Here is a 17,404-nt window from a genome sequence, read left to right as displayed (position 1 = left end):
ACCATTCAAGGACCTAAGCCCCTCCATATAACGAATAGCTGAATTTGATGTGCCCTGCCCCCCCGTGTATTTTTTTTTTTAACTTTGATAACTGAGTGAGATGCAGTCTTCACTTGATTTTCCTTCCTCATTTTTGTTGGCCTATATTCCCTATACATTGAAGGCTGTATCTTATTAGTTGTTTTTACTTGCAGCTAGTAGCTGTCTTAGCCCTTTTGTGTTTCTGGTGGGATGCTACTAGAGGAGTATGTATATATATATAAACAAATAAATATATGCTCTTATTGAAAGGATATGCTTGAAAATTTTATCACAATGAACTCCCAGAGCCAAAAATCCCCACAGAAAATAGGAGTTCAGCCTGGACTGGCTGCCGAGGTGAGGACAGGCTTACACCTGTAAGGCTTACTTTTCTCACAGTTGTGACGTAACACAGCAGCGACTCAAGGGAGGAGGTTGAGTCAGGCAGTCCACCACAGGGTGGGGGCATGAGGCGTGGTGCAGCTAGCTTACATCTGGATGAACCCAGAGAGGGGCCTGGTTATTATAACTCACAAGCCCTTTTGCCCTCTCGGGATTCACTTCCTCCAACTGGGTTCAGCCTTTTGAAGGCTCTACAATTTCTCAGAATAGTGTCACTAGCGGGGCACTAAGTGCTAAAACACATGAGGTAATGGGGGACACCACAATCAAATCATAAGAGCATCCTTGGGGCCGGTGTGAAGGACACAGCTTGATGCCCAGCTCTAGTCTTGTGTCCTAGACAACGCCTACTCTTCACTTCTTAGTCTCCTCATCTGTGAACCGGAAACAAGGCCTTCCACAAAGCTTCCTTGAGAGTGGGATGAATGAACCAATTTAAGAGGCCGAGCATGGTACATGGAACACAGAAAGCTCTAAGTGAATTGACTGAATTCACTGGCTCTGCAGAGGGTGTTTTCCACTCGAGGATACGGACAGAGCTCTAAGGAACTGAACCAATGGACTCGTTTTCTCATTTGTACCATTTCTAAGGCACTTTTTTGGGGGTTGGGGAGCTGGTGGTGCAACTGGGCAGTAGAGCACTTGCCAAGTGTGTGTGAGGCCCCAGGTTCAACTCCCAAATACTTTCCCTGGAAATACGGGGTTTGAAATATCAATAAATAGCCTTTTCCCAAGAGCCTCCAATGAGCAGGAGGGTGAATCTGGAAGGTGGAGAAACGGAACAGTATATTAGGGTAGCATGTGGACAAATGGCAGCCCTCATTACTGGCTTACACACTGCCTTTCTGTTCTACTTCTCCCTGGCTGCATCAACCTTCCCTGCTGCGTGGACCAGAGGGGAAGCTGGATAAGGGAGTCCAACCCATAGTGTGTAGACTAAACCACATGGCCTCAAGAGATAACGGCATTTCAAAAGAGACCATCTCAGAGAAACAGAGGGAAGGCCTTCTTCTAACTCAGCTTTGCTGCAGGACATGCTAGAAACCTGCTGGCACCAAGTCCCCGGCTCAGCCCCTTGCCTTTTTCCAGCTGATACCATCGCTTCCCAGTGCTCTAACAGAGTGTCCATGAAGGGGGTGGGGCTGATACCTTTGGGGTCCAACCCTACCACCTACAGAATAAAACCCAACAGCTTGCCAGACACAAACAACACTGTTAACTGGATCCCACACACCTCAGCAGCCCCATCTTTCACCACACGGTGTTAGTTAATAAAGTCGACTGTGCGATAAAAAGGTCAGAGAAACGAGAAGTGAAATGAAGTGTAGGAATAGCTCGTGAGACACCGCAGATATACATATAAACTACAGCATCTGCATGTTGAAGGCAGGAAAGGATCAATGGACCGCAAAGACACCCAATATTCATGGTACACTTAAGATATACGAGGTACAAGGGATGTTCAATGTTTATGAAGTCTTAAGCCAGACATCCACTGATGACACCTACATGCAGATAACATCATAGCTGTTGGTGAGGCTAACTGACGCGCTCAGCTATGGTCAGGCATGTGTGCCTTTTTACATCTCAGAGAGGGCAAGTGTGCACTACAGACCCAAGTGCCTTCTATAGGTTGGGCTAGCTCATCTTACTTTCACTTTGGTCTATGCAGCAGGGAAGGCTGACACAACTCAGCGGGGAGGCAGGGCAGGAGAGCAGTCTGTCACTCAGGTAATATGGGGCTGGCACTTGACCATAAGCCACCCTAACTTCCTGTTCCATTTCTCCACTCCCATCCCTGCTTCTTACTCTGTGTTTCAAATAGACTCACCAAACCCTAGGGTGACACATCTTAATTTGGTCCCTGAGCCTGTCTGCTCCAAGGCCTAGAGGATAATCGGTCTGATTAGGTACCTGGAGAGTAGAGCTCACCCAGGTTACTGCCTGCATGGCACTCTAAGTCCCATAACCCTGCCACCCAATGGGATTATTCATCATTTCTCAAACACATTGCACTGTCTTGCCTTTGTGCAAATACTCACATTGTTCTTTCTTCCCAGAATGCCTTTCTATTTAACTGCAACTGGCATTCAGTGTCAGCTCTGGGTTCCTTTTTCAAGGAAGCCTTGCTTGACTGTGCTCAGCGAATCGGTCCTGTATCTGTCCGCTGCACCCTTCCAGTGCCACACAAGCTGTCTTATGGCTCTCACCTTACTCCCCACAGAGGCATTTCACTGTGTCTCTTTGGTGCACTGAACAGCTCTTCCTACGGGTCCCCCCGCCACCACCTGTGGGCGTTCAGCAATGCGGTGGTGAGGGGAATGAGACCGGACCAGTTTCAAAGAAGTTTAAGGGACCTGATGCCCCCAAACCTGTCTCTGCTAACCCCCCCCCCAAATGTAGGAAAAACTCCAAGTAATAAAATTGATGCTATAAAGGATTTGCTAATAAACTTGCTTAGGAGACATTAAGTCACACAAAGTAGAATTAAGCTAACTAACAGCGCAGTGCCTTACACCTCAAACGTAAGTGTTACACTAACCAGGCCTGCTAGAAATAATTCAAGTTTAGCATTGCTGGGAAAACACTTCAGCCAATGTTTGTTCACCAGGATTGATCTGCAATTAGGCTCTATTCCCACGACAAAGAAGACACCCCCGACTTACAATCAGCCATTAGGTGCATTCTCCTGTCAAAGACCATGCCTCTAAGGGGCAACTCAAGTGGGCAACACAGGTGACAAGTGTCATCAAGACCCAGTACACCACAAAACATAATTCTGCCAGATGAGAGAGATGACCCCAGTTAGCAACTATTCAAGAAGAATAGCACTGGCGGACTTGAGAAATTATCGTGGCAATATCATTGCTGTGTAAATCTCCCAACTGCCCAAGAGGCCAGACTTGCAGCCTCCTGTCCTTGTTTAAATTGTTCAAAGTGTAACCTTCGATTGGGACCTAAAAGAGACTTAAGGATGACAGTGCATTGGGAATTAATGAACCAAAGGTGTATATAGGCTGGTAAAAATCTGTTGAAGGCTTGTCCCCTTTTGTGCATTAGAATCAATCACATGTTATTATTAAAGAGTTTTTCCTTCATTCATCTCTAAATGTTCAGAGTGATTTCTCACTGTGGAGACATGTGAGAACATCAGCACACAGTAGGCTCATCTTGGTGCAAAGTGTGAACCACAGGAGTCTGGCGTCTTTCAGACACTAAGTCTTGTGAGATGCACTGTCCCAGGGCACTCACTGGAAATAGCAGAGATTCACAGCATATAGCAGCCATAGTCAGCTAGACACAGGCCAGCGGGGAGTGGGGTCCTGGGAGGTATCCAGTGACATTATCAGTCTTGGGATTCACAGGTTGAGATGGGAGCCAGACAGCCAAGGTGCTGCAGGGTTGGGGAAGGAAGGAGGGGGAGGTGGGAATCACTGCAGGAAAGATGTTTCTGTTGGATTATGGAAGCTGTGCTACACGGGGGCAGGGCTAGGAAAACTGTGTCCAAAGGACACCATTCCCTTTGTCCCAAGGGACTACTCAAACAGGTGCATTGGTCCTGCAGCTGCACCCTGCAATTGGGTTTTTGATATATTTTGAAATGTTCTATGTATTTATTTTGAAATTAGAAGAAAAATCCTTAAGAAACAATATGTGAAATTTTCATTCCTAATATTATATTTTTAAAAGTACAATGTAAAAAAATAACCAACATGTAAATAAAGATTTATTTAAAAAAGCCAACACGTGCAAAGCCAACCAACCATGACAAGAGCGACATCAAAGCAGCCAACCAAACAGACATTCACTCAAAACCTCAAACAGACATCCCAAGCCTCCATCACAAAACACAGCATCTTTGGAGCCCTGGAGGCTGGCCCTGCTCAGGTCCTAGCTGCCTCTGATTAGTGCTTGTGTCTGGAGTGCAGACAGGTGAAGGGCACTTACTTGATCATCTGTGGCACAGTGACCTTGGAATTTTCTTCAAAGGCATTCATCATGAGTCCATTGCACCGGATATTGTCCACACACTGGAAACAGAGGGGAACCCCAGGCTCAGAACTCATTCATCTCCACACTGGGTCCCAGACCCACCTGGGGGCTCTCTCAGCCTGCAGATGGGGTCCTCAGGCTTCAAGGGCACTGTCTAGGCAAGGGCAAGGCCAACACAGCAAGCATCATTCAAATTTTGGGGAGTCAAGTGACCTTGCGGGACTGAGTCGGCCTTCTTGAGCCTGTTTCCCTATCTGTCCACATGGATTGGATGACTCCCGCTTTACCTGGGTGTTTGCCAAGCAGATGCATCAGACTCTGGCCACTCTGCTGCATACTGTGAGTCCAGCGCCAAGAATGAGGTTGCCCCACAGTGATCTGAGCTCCCTGGGAAGCTACCTAGGGAGCCTCTGCACCAGAGTGTGTATAGTACATGCGTCCTCTGCCCTGCCCCCAGTGTCAATGCTCCGATGTTGGAGGTGGTTCCTACATTTCCAGTCTACTCATGGGGAGTGCACTTAGGAGGTTGAGGCAGGAGGATCACAAGTTTGAGACCAGCCTGGGCTACTTGTAGTGAGACTCTGTCTTCAAACAAAAACAAGACCCAACCAAACAGAAAATTAATCTCGCGAGAGGGGCTGCCTCTTTTCACCTTCTGGCCCTGTGTCCTGGGCTTAACATTTCTGCTGTGGGGGTGGTCCCTCCTGGATCAAGGATTTGGGGAGCTCCATTCATACCATGAATCTATGGCTTTGAGGTTGTGTGTTAGTGAAGGCCGGTGCTAAAACCACTGGGAAGTGGAAGCCAGAAAGCTGGTGCAGTGGGTGGCAAGTGCTCCCAGGCTCAGTCTCTATGTCAAAGTCAGACCTCCAAAGGAGGTAGGACACAGGGGAAGCTTTCCGTCTTTGTGTTTTTCAGCCTAATTTCTCCACCACACAGAGACTCTCTTTCACGCTCATTCGGCCAGCAACTCCAGTCAGAGTGCTGTGGAGACAGCAGAGGACCTCAGGAACCTGCCAGAATGGCTCCTGAAGGGAAGGGGCTGAGCGACCCGTACTCACGGGCATCAGCGATGTTGGTAGAGGGCAACAATCTCTGTAGTTCCCTTTAGGGGAACAGCCAGCACCTTTGATGACTATAGCTCACTGGGGACAGGAAAAAGCTGGTTTTGATCTCTCCATTTTCTCCAGGGCATGCTGGGTTTTTTTTCTTCTCTTTTTTGGGGGGTAGGTGGGTGGGTGGGTAAAACTCAAAAGAATAGATTTACATTATGCACAATTCCATGTTGCCTTGATTCTCTGTGGATTCTAGAGGGGCAGGTTGCCAGAAGACCTAGCCACCTGATGTCCCCTGGACCACGAAATGTTGCTATCCATAACTATTATGGACTGCCTGGGTGTTCAGTTCCGTTTCGAGTTCCACAATATGAAAGCAAATCCTTGGTACTTTACTATTGCTCTTCATCTGGAAGATTCTTTCAACTCTTCCTTTTTCCTTCAGTGCTGGAGCTCAAACCCTGCTTTGAAGCAGGGCACAGAGGTAAGAAGGTAGGGAGCTGGAGAGGGAGGCCCTCTAGGCACACTGGGTCCCCTACCCTCTCTAAGTCCCCGAGGCACAGGGACAAAAGCCTGTCTTTTTCTGCTGCTGGTGGCTCTCCTCACATGCCCGCACAGCCCTGCAGAGGGGATGGCCACAGACAGACACCCCGGGATGGGACCTGGCTCCTGCCTTTATGTGACTGCCCTTTGTCTTCTGGAGCACAAGCCAGGAGCTGCTGAGAGCCCTGTTACTCATTCAGCTTCTCACCTCTTGTACTCCTAGTGCCCAAAGGCCTTGGGCTACTGACTTTCCAGGAGAAGCCAATGCTTCCTGCTTAATGGTTAAATGGGAGTTGGGTGCAGGGGGACGACTCCACTGCTTGCAACAGGCAAAGGACAAAACTCCATCCTTCTCTGGTATATGAATGCTGGCTTCGACTTCAGGAGGCTGCTGCCCTGGTTCTCTGGAGTAGGTACCCCAGTGTCTCAGGACTGTGGAGCTCTCTCTTCAAGCTCTGCTGTATCTAACACTCTTGGATGGTGGCACCAGACATTTGTGTGTGTGTGTGTGTGTGTGTGTGTGTGTGTGTGTGTGTAAGCACTCAGAGATCAGACTGAAGTGCAGACACCCTTGCCATTCACGGGTCTGGGGAGCGGGAAGCAGAGCCTGCCAGTCTAAAGGGTTTAAATCCACACTGCAAATGGTATGCATTGGCTGACTCAGCCTGGGCTGGGACCAGGAACCTGGAGGGTTCTGGTCTTCTCTAATGCCCCTGTGACCTGTCCATCTAGGTCCCTCACCAGGTCAAACATGAAGGGACAATGTGCTCTGAGGAACGGGCAGTGCTGCTCACCTGGCTGATGTCACTGGTCCACGCTGCCTTCTCTTGCCTGGATGAGGCCACCAGGATGACCGTGAAGGGTGGGGAATCCTTTGGCTCCACCCCGATCTTAAAATCCAAGTGGTCTATGTCCTGGGCAGTTCCTTTGGCTTTTCCAGTGACAAAACACGAAGTTAGCAGAGTGTGGGTGCTTGTGAGTTGGGTAAGGCTCTCCGGTCCCTGACTTAGATGTCAGGAGAGGTTCCAGGAGGGCGCCAGGCCACTGGTTGCTCGTTTTGGAATAGTGTTTTATGATTTTTTGGCTAGGTGAGAGTCACCGTTTCAAACAGGGGAGAACGGAGGATCTGGCATGCACAAGTAATTTACAGGCACACAGATTCTTGATTCAGAGCCTGAGGCGCCGAGTAGTAATCCTCTGCCCTCACTGCGCCAATGGGTTCTGAGCCAGGACTCAGCTAAGTCTCCTAGCAGGGAGGCAGCTATGCCAGGGTGAGATGGGGCCTCACAAAGCAGCCCTTCCGCTAACACCTGGGACAAGCGACATTAACCTCTGAGACTTTCATGGACTGGGCTGAACATTCAGTTTGGTTTACAGCTCCCTGGTATGATAGTAAATCCCAGGTATTTTATTACTGATATTCAACTCTCTTTTTCTTTTCTCTTTTTCGTGCTGAGGATCAAATCCAGGGCACCACACATGCTAGGCTCTGGAACTCTTGAGAGCTGTTTACTGGAAAGAATAAGTTCCCAGCATCAAGATCTTCTCTGTAGGGGCACACAACTGTGAGCTGTCTACCCCAGTCTGGGCTGTTCTCTTGCCTTTTTACATCTGGGTCAGGGCCTACCATATTTCAACATCTGTTCTTCCTGTCAACTTTGATGAATGGGTGTGTGTGTGTGTGTGTGTGTGTGTGTGTGTGTGTGTGTGTGTAGGCATGCACACACATAAGCAGCTTGTACACTGACCTTCCTCCTCTGTGTTTTCTGGTTCCTCCATTAAGGTGCAATCGATGAGGGATATGACTCCATTCTGAAAAAGAGCAGCAGGCACCATTTTGGACCAGGAGTCCATGTGCTAGAGCAGGAGTCCCAGAACATCAGGGTTGGAAGGGCCTCTACACCAAGCAGCCACACGTCCACGTATGTGTGTGTATGGAGCATATGCCGAGTGGGCATTTTGCTTTGCAAGCAAGGGACCTTAGCTTCCTTTTACAAGGTCTGCTGAGGTGGGTGAGATTTTCTCAGGGAAACCAACCCTGATGGAGGCTGAGGTCAAACTGTGGGCAGATAGGCCAGAATCTGTCCTGTTGGGCTTCTTCTTGCCACATCGGCATCTCTGAGAATTACATCATACCCCCTGTTCTTGGCCAATCCCTCCGGTTACCAAGGGTGAAAAAGCCCAGCTTTATGGATCCATTATCTGTATTGCTCACCCCATTTTATGGATTCGGAAATGAGGTCAGAGAGGTTAAATGGCTCCTCAAATCACCTGGTCAGCTCTTGGTGGGGTCCTCAGGGCACTTGTTCCAGTCCCAGGTCAAGAGCTCATTTCCTGTTATCAGGAGTAAAGGAAGGACACCTCTCCCCTTGACACCAGTGAGAAGGGAATCTGGTGGCAGTCTTCCTACGCGCAGGTGCTTTGGAACCCCCTTTTGAAAGTGGAAGCAGAACCCCCTTCCTCTTAGGTGGGGGCTGGGTTCAGCTGGGGTGTGGCTTGGTGGTAGAGCGCTGGCCTAGCATGCAGAAGGCCTTGGGTTCCAACCTCAGCATCTTCCACTGAAAGTGGAAGCAGAACCCTCTTCCTCTTAGGTGAGGGCTGGGCTGCGATCAGAGCTGAATAAAAAGAATCAAATGAAGGCGTGTGGCTCTGGGGACTGCAGCCTCCCACTTGCCCCCTGGTTCTCTCCTGGATCACCTGTCTCAAGGGAGGCGGGTGCTGTGTTGTGGGGAGAGGTGAAGAACCGAGCCATCTTGGTTGGGTAAGCTTTTGGAACACTGTGGCCTGGCAAACAATGCTGCTGCAAACTGATGCCCTGGGCCAAGACCACTTCGAAGTCGCTCCTGACCTCCTGACCCACCGCAACTGGGAGGCAGGAAGTGTTTGTCCTACAGTAACTGTTGTTAATAGAGCCCCAGCCACATGACTGATCTATATATGAAAATACTGGGCAGGCTGCCCACTTTTTTTTGTTACGAAACTCAGAATTTATTTTTAACTGCTTGCCTGGATTCTTATGTTCTCATGCTATAGAGGCTGCCACTTGTGAGGAGAGCATTGGAGGGGATTCCCAGGCCCTGGGGTCTGCTTCTTGCTTCCTTCTCTAGTGGCCTTGAGAAGTTCCCAGGACTTTTGAACAGTAACCTTGCCCTGTGATTTCAAGGGGCTTAACAATCTTGGAATCCCCGATCCCACCAAGCTCTGACATTCCCTTATTCATTTGCGGTGCTGAGGTTGGAACCCAAGGCCTTCTGCATGCTAGGCCAGCGCTCTACCACCAAGCTGTACCCCAGCTGGCACGCTCTTACTGGCTGGTTTTACTTCCTTTATCTTATCTGTGAACTGGGAAAGTGATAGTGTCTGCCTCAGAGGCGTTCTAGGAATTAAATATGTGTGAAACACTTGGGACAGGGACTGGCCGTGGCAATCATTATTCGAGGCCTTGTGGTCAGTAAAAGGACAAGCTCATTATCATAGGATTTACAATGACTGTTAGCTTACTGAGAATTTATTGTACCAGGCACTGGGACTCCCTCAGCATTCTTGGGGAGTATTTTCATATCCATTATGCAGATAAGGAAATTGAGGCTTAGTGAGGTCACATGACTGGTCTGAGGTCTGCCTGGTACACACACAGCAGCGCTGTGATCCTGTGTTTTTCTAGCAGCTATCCTTCAAAAAATTATTTTTATTTTGTGTGTCTGTGCATGTGTATGTGTGCATGTAACATGTGTGTGCAGGTAACATGTGTGCAGGTGCCCATGGAGGCCAGAGGAGGAAGTCAGACCCTTTGGAGCTGGAGTTACAGGCAGAACTGAGCCATCTGACGTGAGTGCTGAGAACCAAACTGGAGGGTCTAGAAGAGCAGCAGAGACTCTTCTCTGCTGGGCCATGTCTCCAGCTCCCAGGCTAACCATTTAAAAACTCAAAAATAAACAAATGAAAATAACCAACATAAAAACATGAACTTCCAGCCTCAGATCAAGAAACTGCCATAGTGTCTCGAGTACAACCTGCCCGTGCTTACCCCACGGCTGAGGGACAGGAGACCTGACCCTCGCGACCTGGCCGGAGACATCTGGAGCGGCACTGGGGGCTAACAATCAATGAGAGCCTCCCTTGACACATAATTTGGTTGGAGCTAGAGTGTTTAATATTTGTAAATTAATTTCTCCATGTGCAGCCAACCAGCTAATTTGTTGACATGTTAACATAAGCAGGGTATTCCCCTGAAGCCAGAGCTTGATCTAATAGCTCAACAGGAGCCTACGGACCAGGCATCCAGGTCCCCAAAGGAAGGGCTTCCCGGATGCTCTCACTTAATTAAGGGCACCTTCTGTCCCTTCCTTTCCAGGCTGCCTCATGTTCACATTTGAAATCCCATCTGCTCGCATGGGATGGACATGGTGTGGGGAGAGATGGCATCAGAGAGACAAGGTCTTGAAATCAGCACAGCAAATTCATAGGCGCTGTCAGCTCACTGCCCGATCCCTCATGCAATGTTTCTCTGGGGACAGTTATCTGTTTAATTGATGAACACAGGGCAAGGACACTTGCAGGGTCACATGTGTGACAGGGTTGGGGCCTGTTGGGGTTCAGAGCAATGGGACCAGCAGTGAGTTGTGTTGGGGAGCAGCGGTTTTGGCCTGTGCCCCAGTCTTTACAGCAGAGCTGCATTTGAGTAGGTCTCAGGGACCTGAAGGCGGTTTGCCGGAGAAGAGGGAAGGCTGTGTAGTTGAGTACACAGCAGGAACGAACGCGCTGGGGTCTGAGATGCTTCTTCCCTTCCACCTACTGGGATGGGCCAGGCCGCTGAGCTCGTGCTACAAGAGGGCACATGTGGTGACAACAGTTCAGCAGCCTCCCGGGGTCACCTGAACCGAGGAAGGCTTCCTGTGACCGAAGAGGGGGTGTCTGAGAATCTTTGTCTGGAGATGACAGGGAAAGATGCTATGTGTTGCTCTAATCCTAGGCTGGAGGGGACCCTCCACTCTGTCCACTCTCCCCAACACCTCTATCCACCCACCACACACACAGGCCCACACATACACACACACACACACACACACACACACACACACACACACACTTGCACAATCATATGCTCATACTTGTGCCTTAAAGGGCTCGTTAGAACTCCTGGTCAGCTGTGGGAGTCTCTGGGGCCTGATGCTACCTTCCCAGTTCCCATGATCTCTTCAGTAGGAGATACCAGGGGGTGTTCAGCTCATTCCCACCCTGAGCTTAGCCAAGGTGTGTGTGTGTGTGTGTGTGTGTGTGTGTGTATACAGGTGCATGCTCACATACTCACAAAGGCCCACCTAAGTACTTCAGCACCCTACTGGACCATCAACCTCCAGCCCCGCAGTGAGGGCGGAGCCCGTGCGCCTGAGCCCTGAGCCTTGCCGCTCCTCCCCCATGGCCTTACCTTGGTCAGGTGCAGTTTCCCTCCAGAGCCTCTGGTGCAGATGATGAGGTGCTTGGAGAACAGGAAGCATTGCCGTTCACCCTCTTTCTTAAGGGACAGAGATCCCAGGCGCCCCCTGGTGATCTTGCCCTTTTCTGACATGGGCACCTGGATGAGGGAACCTGTGGGAGGAGGGGGTGGTGGTGAGGAGGCTCTGAGCCTGTCCTCAGATGACGCCAATGACATCACCCTCTGGCCCAGCCTTGGAGGTTGAGGCGCGGCTACAAGTGGGCGTGGGGCAAGGCAGTCCAAATACCCTGGTTACTCTTCCCCGCCCAGCCTCAGAACCAGATGGTGGGGATAAGGAGAGCCCTATACAGGACCTCACAACCTCCCAGCCAGGGACCAAGGTCTTGGCAAGCAAAGGGGCTCTAAAAGAGATGGAGAGCTGGGCTGAGGTCTGCAAATGTCACTGAACAATGAAGCTGAACAAATGGGGAGCTGGAGGCGGGATCTTGTGGATTAGCGTGATATATTGCATAGCTGTGGCCACAGCAGATATCACCAATCAATCACAGCACTTAGCTTCCGAGCCCAGACTGAGCATGTGATCCTCAGTGTATTGCAAGAGAAAGCCATTGCTGGCTGTCTCTACTCTGGGCATCCCACACAACACACGCCCTCCTACAGGTTCCTTCCTCATTGTCCTCACGGTCCTCAGGGATCAGGCACTCAGGGCTCCTCAGCATGGGTTGGACTGGGCTCAGTTCCCAGCTCCTCTCCTCTCTGCCACTGTCTCTCCTCCATAGCATAGTGGTCACCCTAGACCGCATTGCCTAGCCTCTTTGGGAAAGCCCCCTCCCTTGACTCCCCTGCCCTGCGCTGTGTCTGCTGCATCTTGGATGTCCATAGGGGGCAGGTCTTCTTCTGCAGGGTGGGGTTGGCTCCATTCTCTGGGGACCTTGGAACCCTATGGGGACCTGGTGCACACAGGGCAGGGGTCAGTGTTGGCTATGTGGCTAAAAAGTGGGAAGGGCTGGGAGGGGCTCCAGGTCCTCCTCCAGTACAGAGAAGGAAGTGCTTCTGCTGGGTGATAGAGCAGCTTCTGGGTCTCTGCGTGTGTGGGGGGGAGGGGGGAGGGGGCGGGACTGCCTACTCTAGGAGGGGCTTCTTTCCAGGGTTTTCTTCAGAAAGGCAGAAAGAAGCTCCAGGAAAATGCTTCTGGCATTGATCATGTCTTGCGCAACTCAGGGAGACAGAGAGAAAGCTGTCTCTGGGCTTCCTGTGTCACAGGTGACTCCCAGGAAGGGCCTTGGGGGCCACATGCAGGCACCATCCATGAAACATAATGGATATCAGGCCCTCCCCAGAGGCCAGATTCTGAGGTATAGACCAGTGTGAGCCTCTCAGAGGGTTATTTACTAGTTAGAGAACTCCAGCGCTGGGTAGAAGGGATGCTGGACATCTATTTGGGGGCAGAGATCCATCTGAGGCACACAAGCAAGTGCTGAGTTTCCCATAGGACATGAAAGCTGCATGAGGCGACCTTCAAATGCATTACACCTTTGATGTCCCTGAGCCGTCAGGAGTTCAACAGCCATACCTTCCAGACCCACTCTCAAGGTAAGCAGGAGCCAGAGGTGAGAAGACCCACCTCAGTGAGAACAGCTGTGCACAGGCTTCTCTCCCAACACCTGCCACTTCCAGAGCCAGTCACTCTCTGTCCTCATCCTGTCTCCCACTTTCTCCCCAAAGAACAGGCCAGTGCTTACAACAAAAAGTCCAAGGCTAATCGAGGTAGTAGACTCATCCTTGGCATGAGGGAAACTGAGAAGCATTAGTATCTTCAGGTGTGTCTATAGGTCCTGCTTCCGTGTAGAGCTATTGCACTCCCAGGACACTCCACGATCACAGTTGCAGCCCAGTCCCCTGGGGATGTCCCCAAGTGCTGCCCTTCTTCCAGGGACCCCTCAATGGGGGCACAGAGCAGCTGCCCTACCTTGTCGCACAAAGGTCTGGCTGGTGTCAAGGAGGATCTCACAGCCCTCGATGATCATGCGCTCGATGGCCAGGTTTTTCCGGATGTTCTCCGTCTCACTGACTTCATCGTGCATGATCCTGGGAGACAGAAAGTAAGAGACATGTTGTCCCACTTCCAGGGAGGGGAATGCTGTGCTCTCTGGGCAGACCTAAGAAGAGAAGCTTGGGGGTGGGACCTGGAGTTAAGAAGGTGAAGGCGATGTGTATCTATTGAGTGCCAATTGTATGCAAGACACTGCCCAGGCTCCATTTGGTTTAATACCCTGGCAGCCCAAGGAGCCAGGTGCTTATTTTAGAAAAAAACTGAAATGGAAACTGGCAGCTAGGAAGCAGGCCAGTCATATTTCAATGTTGAACATTGGAAGATAGAGAGCAGGTCCAGCCCAGGAGGGAGATGTGAGCCCAGGACACCCTTTTTTGTTACTTATGTCTCACGATACACTATTCTCATCCATACATCAAGCGAAGTTCATTACCCCTGTATTCTTTTCCTCAGGCTGTCCTCTCCCCCTTGCTGGGAATTGAACTCAGGGTCTTGATGATGGTAGTCAAGTGCTCTACCATTACCGCTATGCCCTAGATCTTTCTCCCATATCTTTGTATGGATGCGCTTTTAATGTTGCACGGGCCCTAGACTGGCCAGATTTGGGAGCTCCTGCCAATTCAGTTGACTCAGGGAAAGATGGCCTTCACCTTCTATCTACCTGACTTCTTGGAGGAAAAGAATTTGTTCCTCTCTCTCTTCTGCAACTCCCAGAGTGTCCAGGAGATGGCGCCATTTAATTACTTTGGGAAAAAAAAGGGGGCGCATGAGGAAAAAAGGGTTCTCTGGCACTTTTGTTCTGGTGGGTTTCTAGGCTTTTTAGGAAAGCAAAGAATACTTTTGGGAAAGGGAGAGCTCTGGAAGAATACCCCACCCACTTCAAGAAGATCACATCTTATGCTTTTCTGCCGATTTTTGTTCTGTTTTGTTTTTCGAGACAGGGTGTCTTTGTGTAGCCCTGGCTGTCCTAGAACTCATAAGGATCCACCTGTCACCAACAGGACTGGTGACCATGTATGGTTTAACCTCAGGGAAGCAGACGCTGCTTGGGTGGGCTCTAAGATGAGCAAACCACTCAAGCCTGGAGCCATTGGACGGACCCCCAGTTCTCCATGTGCAGAACACTGCGGGAGAGGTGAGCATCAGCGTTTCAGTGTACCGTTTTCCTGGTCTAGGACTCCCTTTTTAGCTCAAACTCTCCGGGACATCTAGACTGCCTTGATTCTCTAGAAGCCTCAGTTTCCCCTTTTCCTTTTCAGAAATGTGTTTCTTAGAAGCCCAGTCGCTGGAGATGGGGTCCTGTCTGAAGAGTAGCCGGTGGCAGAGAGAACATTTCTCATGGTGAGGGTGAAGTATTGCTGGGGAATGTTTGATACAAAGGCACGAAGGGGCGACTCCACGGTGGCAGGCAGACCTGACAAGAGCAGCCTACAGCTGGTCAGTGCAAGTTCTGCTCCAGATGGAGTTCGGGTCCCATGCGCACACCTGGCTAGGGAGCTCTTTGAGGGGCCTTGAGGGACTGGAATTGACGGTCTGTGTTATCACAAAACAAAGGCCTGGTCCTTAGAGATAGTGCAGCTGGGGGTGTTGGAGAAGTATAGTCCTGAGAATAAATAGCTGGTGTTGACTGGAGAAGGAGGTGTGGTCCCTAGCCTGGGTAGAGCTATCTGATGGAGGAGGTGTGGTTCTTAGCCTAGCCTGGGCAGAGTTTGGCTATCCGACGGTTTTAGTCTTGCCAGGACTCCATGGAGGGAGGGTGAGAGAACACTCCAATGTGCCCTGAGGGCTGGGCTCAGGTGAAGGTTCAGGTGTCGGAAGGAAGGAAGCACAGGATGCATACCTAGCTTTTGGCCAATGACCTTGGCCTCTCAGGCCATCTGCGCCCCTGTTTGCTCCAGGACCTGCATCTCTCAATGATGAAGGACCTCAGGGGGCATTCTAGGCTTTTTTTTCCTCTGGGGAGGGAGGAGCATGTAGGATTTGGCTCCTGAACACGAAAGACAGAGGGAGGGTCCTTTTTTCCTGCCATTGGCTTTGTCCCTCTGCGGTCACACCTTGATACTATGCCTACCCTGGTCCTCCCTCACGTCCAGTAACTCAGCGGGGTCTCAGAAGGATCAGGCCAGGCAGCCCATCCTCTGCCTGTCCTACTGCCTAGCTTAGAGCTGAGACCTGCCTGGCCAGCCTTTGCTGGCTTCAGGAAGCTGAGCCTCCCTGCCCCTCATCCCTAATCCCCTTTGTCTGACCACAGGGCCCATCTCTTGTTGTGACCTCCACCCAGGCTCAGTCCTAGGCTCTGGTGTCTTCCTGTTTGAAGTCACTCCTGGGGCAATCTCATAGCACTGGGATTGTCACTGAACTGATGACAGATCTCCATTTCAGACTCTGGAGCCCTCCTTTCTGGTCTCCTCCACTTGGGTATCTAATGGTATGTCATGTTCCCTGTGATCCCCAGGCAAGCTCTTGACCTGCTAACACACCCTGGCTTGGTTAAAGCCCCACAGGTCTGGAATCACTAGTCTTTTCTCATTCCCCCACCCAGCCCATTGGGAAATCCTACTAGCTCTGTCTTTAAGCTCCAGTTCCAATCTAGACCATGTCTCACCTCCCTAGAACCTCGGTGGGGTGTGAAAGGGCCCCCCTCCTGTGGCTGTTCTTGCAGAGGAAGACCCCCATGGACTGTAGACAGAAAGGGGAGTAGGTGACGGGTCTGGACTTGAGGACTAGAGTGTCTGAAATGGCCACAGTGACTCCACCTGTCACTTCCTACTGTTGATGGGAACCTGGGCACATGAGGACTAGTCACCTGGAACCCCCAGCCTTGGGGAGCTCTCATCACCACAGTTTTTGCTTGCTTTTTTTGAGACAGGGTCTCATGGATTCCAGGGTAGCCTTGAAATTTGAACTTCTGATCCTCCTGCCTCCATTTCGAAAGTGCTGGAGTTAATGGGTTAACATACCTGATTTTATGTAGTACTGGACACTGATCACAAGCTTCATGCATGCTGGACAAGCACTCGGTCAACTAAGCTATATCTCCAGCCTTGTTTTTGTTTACAACATTAAAAAAAAATAAGGTCTTATGTAGCTTAGGTTGGCTTCCAACTTGCGTGGAGTAGAGGCTGGCTTTGAACATCTGACTTTCCTACTTCTGCCTTCTGAGTACTGGGATTATAGATGTCTAGCACCACACCTGGCTCACTACAAGTTTGACTGAAAAAGGGGAAACAGGTGTGGAAAGTTGCTGCGAACTCCTTCTTGAGGGTGATGGGTCCACTTGGATGCACAGGGCTCTGCAGACTCCATCTATGCTGGGGACGGCACCCAGCCCATGCTGCTTCACCCAGGCCTGTGTGTAAGCTGCACAGGTCAGTCAGGGGACCCAGTTCTTTGAAGTGAGGCAGGCTATGCCTTCCTTCAGATCCCCTCCTGAGGAAATTCTCAGCCCTGCCCTGCCCACCCTCTGCACCGTGGCCAGGCACTCACCTGGACAGTTCCTCTAGTTTGGATTTGGCGTAGTCCAGGCTGTTGCGCTCCACGTGCTCATGAGGTGTGTGGGCCAGCAGCTCGTGGAGTGTCAGGATGTACCTGGGGATCTGTGAGTGGCAGGGGACACGGAGGGACAGAGGCAGAGAGATGAAGGATGGGTGGAAAGACAGAGAGGGACAGGGAGCCAAGGAGGGGCAGGGAAAGGGGGTAGAGACAGTGACGGCAGGACGAGAGATGTGGGGCAATGAGAGAGAGAGACAGAGAGGCAAGAATGGTCCTTTGAACCCAGCGGGCTGAGGAGGCAAGCAGGCCGCGTCTGATCTGCCCGGAGAGCCAGGAAGATAGGGACCCCCATGGGACTGTCTCCAGGGACTGCCCCCTCACCTTCCCCACTGCTGGAGTGGACAAGTA

General features: G+C 50.8%; 1 protein-coding gene across 2 annotated transcripts in view; it reads right to left on the bottom strand.

Annotated features, from left to right (window-relative positions):
• The window catches only part of Rasgrf1 (Ras protein specific guanine nucleotide releasing factor 1), a 106,904-nt gene that overhangs the window by 34,675 nt on the left and 54,825 nt on the right, over positions 1–17,404 (bottom strand). For both annotated transcript variants that reach the window (XM_059267059.1, XM_059267058.1), the window contains 6 exons: positions 16,991–17,100; positions 13,421–13,539; positions 11,443–11,603; positions 7,763–7,826; positions 6,809–6,945; positions 4,372–4,454 (listed from right to left, as the gene is read on the bottom strand). In XM_059267059.1, the coding sequence (XP_059123042.1) occupies positions 4,372–4,454; positions 6,809–6,945; positions 7,763–7,826; positions 11,443–11,603; positions 13,421–13,539; positions 16,991–17,100 (674 nt within the window). The remainder of the gene's footprint in view (positions 1–4,371; positions 4,455–6,808; positions 6,946–7,762; positions 7,827–11,442; positions 11,604–13,420; positions 13,540–16,990; positions 17,101–17,404) is intronic.

This window comes from Peromyscus eremicus, chromosome 7 (genome assembly GCF_949786415.1).
Source record: "Peromyscus eremicus chromosome 7, PerEre_H2_v1, whole genome shotgun sequence".
Classification (NCBI taxonomy): Eukaryota; Metazoa; Chordata; class Mammalia; order Rodentia; family Cricetidae; genus Peromyscus; species Peromyscus eremicus.
Note: the sequence above shows the minus strand (reverse complement) of the source record. Positions and strands in the feature narration are given on the sequence as shown.